Source organism: Branchiostoma lanceolatum, chromosome 12 (assembly GCF_035083965.1).
Source record: "Branchiostoma lanceolatum isolate klBraLanc5 chromosome 12, klBraLanc5.hap2, whole genome shotgun sequence".
Classification (NCBI taxonomy): Eukaryota; Metazoa; Chordata; class Leptocardii; order Amphioxiformes; family Branchiostomatidae; genus Branchiostoma; species Branchiostoma lanceolatum.
In genome coordinates, this window is record NC_089733.1 from 9,535,118 (window position 1) to 9,543,031 (window position 7,914).

At 44.6% G+C, this 7,914-nt stretch overlaps 1 protein-coding gene across 1 annotated transcript; it reads left to right on the plus strand.

The window, feature by feature from the left end:
- On the plus strand, nt 1-2,968 carry LOC136446275 (zinc transporter ZIP1-like). The gene is made up of 4 exons (XM_066444617.1): nt 1-282; nt 743-1,186; nt 1,681-1,822; nt 2,323-2,968. The coding sequence occupies exons 1-4, from the start codon at nt 39-41 to the stop codon at nt 2,432-2,434; spliced, it is 942 nt and encodes a 313-aa protein (XP_066300714.1). The 5' UTR covers nt 1-38; the 3' UTR covers nt 2,435-2,968.
- Nucleotides 2,969-7,914: the final 4,946 nt, after the last annotated feature.

Sequence of the window (7,914 nt, forward strand, 5' to 3'; positions counted from 1 at the left end):
CAAACTATTTGCTTACTCGTGTACAGAGCTCTAGCATCATGGAAAATGTTGTTATTCTAAAACTTCTGGTTTTGTTCCTTGTATTTCCATTGACATTGGTCGCATCTTGCTTGCCAGTCTGGTTAGCACGGCGATCCTTGCGGAGGAAGGGCGAACTGCAACACCGTAGAACATACAGGGCTTTGGGCCTGTTGAACTGCCTTGCAGGCGGGGTTTTCTTAGGAACGTGTCTCCTGGACCTTGTGCCAAGTGTGGAGGAACAACTACAGACAGTGGTTTCAGGTAGGTGTTTAAAGACGAAAAGGTTTAAAGAAGACACGCTATCTGTTAGAATGTGTAAAGCTACACACCGCTTTAAAGAATGGCTAGGAGTCATTTCTGTGACGTCACGAGTCATGACCCGTTGCTAATTTGTCCCACCGAATCAATTTCAAAATTACATAGATGTTTTCATAAAAGACCAAATTTTTATTACGTGAATGATAGAAGAAATTCAATTTCACTAGCACTTTCACACATGATTTTTTTCTTGATCAACTGTGAATTAGAATTTATCTTAAGTAAACTCCAAAAATTATATCTGTATTCATAATTTCCATTATTTTGACGTCACATGCCCAATTCTGTTGAAAAATTTGCGATGCTACATTGACGATTTTTCGAAGAAAATTTAAAAACCATACCCCTTAAACGTTGATAAGATTTTAAAAAAATGTAATGCATTTCTTTTTTTCGGTTGCAGGTTCAGGTTTCCCATTAGCCCAGTTTGTAATCGGTTCCGGGTTACTCCTCATTCTATCCGTCGAACAGTGCACCGCAAAATACAGCGAAAGCAATAAACCCACAACAACACGTCCTGACGATATGAAGACGGACGAAGACGTAGAACTCGACATCTTTTCTCATGAAGTGGAAAGCTCTGGACTCCTTGGTGACGAAAGAATCAGTAAAACTACAAACCTAAGATCGTGGACTCTTGCTGTTGCCATTTCGATGCACTCACTATTCGAGGGCCTGGCGGTGGGACTGCAGCAGAACGTAACGGACGTGTTTGAGTTGGTGACGGCGGTGGCCCTCCATAAGTGTGTCCTGGCCTTCGGGCTAGGGTTGACCTTTGTTCAGAGTAACATTGGGAAGAAGTCGGTGGCAGGTCTATGTTTGGCGTTTGCCATAACAGCACCTATAGGTAAGTTAACACTGTCAAGGTCAAGGACAATCATAGGAAATGGTACGCACGCACGCAGACACACGCAGACACACGCAGACACACACATACACCACATACGCGCGCGCGCGCGCAAAAATACACACACTCACAATCAATTGCAATCACAAACACACTCTCTCTCAGTCCCACACTATCCCACCATCTCTCTCTCTCTCTCTCTCTCTCTCTCTCTCTCTCTCTCTCTCTCTCTCTCTCTCTCTCTCTCTTTCTCATACAAACACAGAAACACACACACACACACACACACACACACACACACACACACACACACACACACACACACACACACACACACACACACACACACACACACACACACACATGCACACACACATTTGGCCTCTCTCTCACACTCTCTCATAAGAGCACATTTATTTTCATTAATCACTTTTGTCAATGAAATTCATAGACCATATATTAAAAAGTTTAATGATCTTTCGTTCGCGTTCCAGGTATCGGTATCGGGACGTTGGTGGAGAACGGCGCGGAAAGTTCCGTGCTAAGCGGAGTGTTACAGGGGCTGGCTACAGGCACACTTCTCTACGTCACGTTCTTAGAGATACTGTCACGTGAGCTCCACGGGAGGGACGACAGGTGAGCCACCTGAAGAATCCAGTACCCCTTTCTCCATGCCATGTTAATCGAAAATAGTTGTTAGACTCTGATATTTGTTTCCTGGCACCGAAAGCAATCCTGCGACTCTTATACATGCACACACACATAGAGCACGTTAAAGAACCTACTTTGTAACACTTACTGAAAAAGTAGGGGTCTTTCCCGGTGTGAGTGGATCAAAAGCAAAGGGGCTGCCAGGGAATCCCCCCTCCCTGATCATGATGTTTCTGACTTAGTAGACTTAGGGAGAAGTGATATAACTGCTACTGTTCTGTTCGTGTTACCCGCAACCTCATGATAACAGCATATTTTCAACAGTCAACAGCCCATCCCTCCATCCGTCTTTCCATCCCCCAGTTATCCCATCCCTCCCTCTCTTCCGGTCATCTCTTTTCCCTCTCCCTCTCCCCGCCCCGTTCTTCTGCGCGCACATTGACCACAAGATTGTGTATATCTAATAAGAGTTTTATCTTTTTCAGGATCATTAAAGTCTTATTAGTGACTGCCGGCTATGCTATCGTCTGTGGGCTTATGCTTCTTGACCCGGAAACGAAAGAACCATTAGAAGGTTGTGATGAGGGGTCGCTCTGACATCAGGCGATTTACTTCCGGATGAGTTATATAAACTTACTATAAACCTGTTGACTTTGTAAATCTGTAGACTAGAATTGAATGATGGTAGGACTAGCACGTCTTCAGACAACTTAAGATTACATGGTAACTGTATAATTGGGGGGGGGCATCTACAAAATATATAGCTAGATATATAGGAGATTGAAGACTTTTGATTTCAGAAGAAGAGTACATGTACATCGTTGAAGCTGTCTAAAGCTGTTGATGCATAATGAGTGGTGGGAAGCTTAGGGGTCCATGTTCTAGGTATTTGTCAAATGTAACGTAGCCATATGATATGAAATGTATACATTGTGACACAAAAGTTATTGAGTGTAGTGTTCCAATAACAAGTTTATTCACTAAGTTGTACATACATCTAGATGTTACCGACTGTGTGATATGGAATAGCTAATATCGTGCACTGCTTGATGTTTTACAATGGTTTCTTCTGCATAATAAAAGTGTTTAAAAAAGTACACAAATATAAAGCCACTGTGAAAAAAGATTCTTATGAACGTAACTTTCCTTTGTTTAGTCTTTTATTCTTGGAATGCTGGTATATACAAAATATACTGTTTTTAGGCCATCACACAACGAGCGTAGCTCTTACCATACAGTTTCATGAACTATTTTCTTGGTCTTCTGAAACAGGATAAAAATCTTTGCCAAGAATATTAAAAAAATACATTTACATGTAACACACATACACAACAAAAACAGAAGTATTGGGACAGGGATATGATAAAACATCTGGGGATTCAAGCACTCTTAGGAATTCGGCGCCTCAAAAGCGTATTCTGCAGTTCTATCTGGCAACTACATGTAGTTGTTGCAGGAATTTCGGGGCCTTGTGGCTGAATGTATTATATCAAACGCTAGGGGACGCCATTGATACCTATAGTCTGAGCAGTTGTACGATATGTGCATGTACCCAAATGACTGGAGCACGAGTAATGGTAGGGTCACATTTCCAATCCGGGGCCCGGCCGGGTTGTTTACGGGAATGAAAAGTAGGATATAAAAGACAACAAAAACACAAAACGTACCTAAAATCATATTAGAGCATAGCTTGTGCAAATGTATGGACATACACTTTGATTTTTCGTTTCCGCAAACAGCCCGGCCGGGCCTCGGTTAGGAAATGTGACCCTAGCATAAGAAATCCCCCAGAGGCGTTAGTGACACCAGGAACCAAACCAAGATGGAGAACAAAACTTGTCCTGAATGTTGTATTTGTTACCTCCTTTGGGACGGGAACATGTATTTATGTAAACGGATATTAACAGTACCGATTCATCCTTATCTAAAGAACTCGGGTTCAATATCCAATTATCATTGGTAAAGGCATAAAAGTAAACGTTTAAATTACCCATCAGTCCTGTGCACCCAGTACTTGAGGAGCTTCTTTCAGAGCCACATTACACATCTCCTCAATGTACCATTTCCTCAGGTACATTGCACGTTCTTCCTCATCTTTTAACAACTTGGCTAGGGTGTCTTGGATGTCTTTAAGATCTTTTAAGCTCAGACCTCCTGTCTGGGGTAAGTTGTAAGACTTGCACACGGGCAGTTGCGCTGCCAGGTTCTTGATAACCGTGTAGTTCAGGACGTGTGGAGCGGAGGCGGCGAGCTTGGATCTGAGTGAGTCGGCATAGGTTTGAAGTTCATCCGCGTACTCTCTCTTAGTGATGAGGTCATCCCACAGATCGTCGATCGATGACATCATCTCTTCATACTGAGGGTCGTCTGCATCTGCGTGGCGGGGAGCTGTGTCGGTTGGTGGAAGAGCCGCACCTCCTCCCTGTGTAGAAGATGCCGTCTCACCAGCATTGTCAGTGTCCGTCTCGTCATCATTGGACTTTGCTGAGTTTGAATAGAATGAAAGTTCACATTGTAGTTGCTGTTCTTCACAATGCTTAATTCGGTAACACCAGGTCCTGTAACCTTTTGTTCTGTAATACTTTGTTTGCTATCAATTTCATGTACTAGTACTTGCAATTGCCTTGTTAAAGACGGCATGTATTTCCCTCTGATAGGAATATCATGACCTATACAAGTAAATGACGTCAAGTGTATTAACAAAACGAACAGACTGTTCTGCTGGGACGCCTCTTACCATGAACTCGTCCGGAGGCACTGTCCCCTGTAGAATCATCCACAGTAGCGGAAACCGGTGGGGCATTCTCGCCCTCAGACACTGTCACCACGTCCGCCATGGTCTCTAGAGGTGCTGGCATCTCTTGTGCTGCCTTCATAGCTGTCTCTTCAGAGAGCCCAGAGCTAGCTGGGTCTGAAAAGAATTAAATCTCACTTTCTAATGGCTGTGTTCACAATATGTTTTCACAGTTACGAGAATATTCGTCAAACAATGACTTAAGAAGGTAGAGAAACGTACCTCCAAATTTGTTTTATGATATGTTACAATATAATACAATATAATACAATATGTTTTATTCTGCATTCTGCGTCTTATTTCGTTACTGCTTGGGCCGCCTTTCATTTCACATAGAACGTAGAATCTTTTTCTCCGAGATAAATACAAGTTACCTCTGAGAGATGATTCTAAGATCTATTTTCAAATAAAGGACGCTTGTGAAGAGTCCATGTACAGAAATCTATGACGCCTCTTACCTTGACCCCGTCCGGAGTCATTGTCACCCGTGTGACCATCGACTGCAGATGACAATTGTGGGACCTCCACGTCCTTGTCGCGGGAGTGGTGCTCTGTATCCGCCTTGAAATCTCCCTCACCATGGCCACTTGTACCGGCCTGGTCAGGTGTGTGGCATGAGGCAGGTGGGCTGGGTGTCAGGCTTGTCGATGAAGGCTGCTCTGGCTTGACGTCAGTGATATCGCCGGCTGCGGATGGTGGTGAGTTGTCCGTGCGGCGGCTGCTGTCTGACGTTCCCGTCTCTCCTTCCTGGGAAACTGAGGAACGGCGCTCATGGCTTGGCTCGAATCCTCGCTTGGTAGAGGGCTTGTCTTGTGCTGCTGTCTCATTGACAGGTTTTGCGGAGTCTAAATCAATGACACGTATTTTCATGTTAGGCCCGTTCTACATGCATTTTAAGAACACTTCCCGAAAACCGTTTCCAAAAATAAAATAGTCTATCAAGCATTACCAGAATAAACAGCAGACATCTCTTACCCTGACTCCGTCCGGAGTCAACCTCAGTAGCGGGCACGTGTGCGACCTTCACGTCCATAGATACTGTCGTCACTTCTTTCTCCTCCGCTGTATATTCTTGGTTCTCTTGCCCTACCGTCTTGACGGTATTCTCAGAGGGCCTGGTCGAGTCTGAATTCGAATAGAGGGGAGATTCACTGTTTTCACAATTTTACATTTTGTATTCTAAGTTACTTATAGTTTTACGGTTACTTGCCTGATATTGAATGTACCTCTGAGAAAAAGATTTTAAATTCTATGTACAAAGAAAGGACGTTAATGTAAAGAAACAGCAACAGATCTATGACGCCTCTTACCTTGACCCCGTCCGGAGTCATTGTCGCCCGTGTGACCGTCGACGGTAGAGGACACCTGTGGGACCTCCTCGCCCTTGTCTAGGGAGTGGCGCTCGACATCTTCCTCCCCATGGGCGGTCTTGTCCGATGCCTTCACGACCGCAGTGTCGTCGGCCGCGGACTGTGGTGAGTTGTCCTGCGTGGACCGCTGGGTCTCTTGTCCTGCTTTCGTAGCAGCCTCCTTAGCAGGCTTGGCAGGGGCTGAATAAAATGATACAATATGCGTATACGTGTGTTTTGCGTACGTTAGTCTTCAACGTAAAACTGTTCCATAGAAGGAGGAAACCTACGGTGCTTCGAACGCCGGTTCGGCCGAACCATTCATTTTGACTCACACTTTGCCATTATTTCTAAGTAGACTCATGTCATTTTCATGTTTGATTAAAACAACTTTAAACAAATAGATAATTCCACATGAACCTACAAATATTCTTTAGATATCCATAAAGATGTAATTTCTGTATGTCGCCTTGCCTTACAGGTAAACCAGAGATTGTCAGAACAAAGTCTTCACTTTGGCAAGGCAGCTGTCCTGTACGGACAGAGGGGCCTAACATACAAACTCCAATGTTTAGAAACAGAAATACGTTCCCTTACCCTGTGTAGAGCCACTTTTCACCCCCGATCCATCCACAGTGATCGTGACTTGCAGGAAAACCTCTTCCTTCTGACGACTGCCTTTATCGATCCTCTCTATGGCGTACCACCATCGATTCGGTAAGCCGTCCACCGACGCAAGTGCGGCGGCAACATCGATAGGAAGCTCGGCGATGGTCGCGTCTTTGCACCGCTTCGCCTTGCGAAGTTTCAGGATTAATGGATCTGTCGGTGTCCAATGGGAGAATTCGGCAGCATGCTCCCAGACTAGACCATCTGATTTCTTCTTCTTTGTCTGCTGCTTTTCCTTACCGTGACGAAGGGTGACTACATACTTGCTTTGACTCACGGTGGCGTCCAACTTTCCCTTCATGAACAGTGACGTTCAGTTTGGGTTCGCCGGTCCGTCTCTTACCGCCAGGCTTCAGCAATGACAGGGTATGTACTACTGTGAGGAACGCTGACGCGGCCTTGTCCAACACACCCATCTTATCAAACGGGATAAGCAAATTCGGCTTTACACAACGAGGAGCTTGAGAAATGCACGTGCGGCATGCTCAATAGTGTTGTTGTGTTTGGATGCTGTTCCACAGCGACGCTACAACTATGTACATGCTGTTCTAGAACACTTTGTGACAATCGCGAGATGCCCGTGTGTACTGGAACAATCATTTGCTCTTAAGCTGACAGACATTTCAAGTCCAAGAAGCTACTTATTCACATTGAGGTATTGTTTTGCGTCTGCCTGTCTGTGTTTTCGCAGTTCAAGATTTTCCATATGCTAGTAACGTTCACCGTAGAGTGACAAGCATTGATCGATTTGATGTTAATCAAAACCTTGTTGTTATGATCAATAAACCATAATCAAGTTAAACAAGACATACGAGTAAGGTATGAGGTCTTCGAACTCTTGTTTTCATCTTTCGCTCCGGGATCCAATACAACCACTTCACTTGGATTTTCTTGTCAATCATCCACAACATTCATTCAAAGGGGTGTCCCTTTGGTGAAGTGGTCTGCGTTTCTGTCACTCACCACATCTGGTTCAAATTACTTGGAACCAGAAGGCCCGAGTTCGTGCCCGGGTAGGACACCTCTGGACAAGAGGCGCATTGAGTCATGCCGAAGACTTCAATACTTCTGAAACAGCATGGAAGTTAAACACACTCCACTGCCAGTGGACTAGCCTCCTGCTGCAGTGATTGCACCACATTGTGGCCCAGGGCTATGCAACGGGGATGGGCACCGCCCTATACACTTTATGGCGTGGGAGGATTTTACCTTTAACTAAATTCATACGTAAGACATCTACCTTAAAGAACAGGGTTAGTCTTATT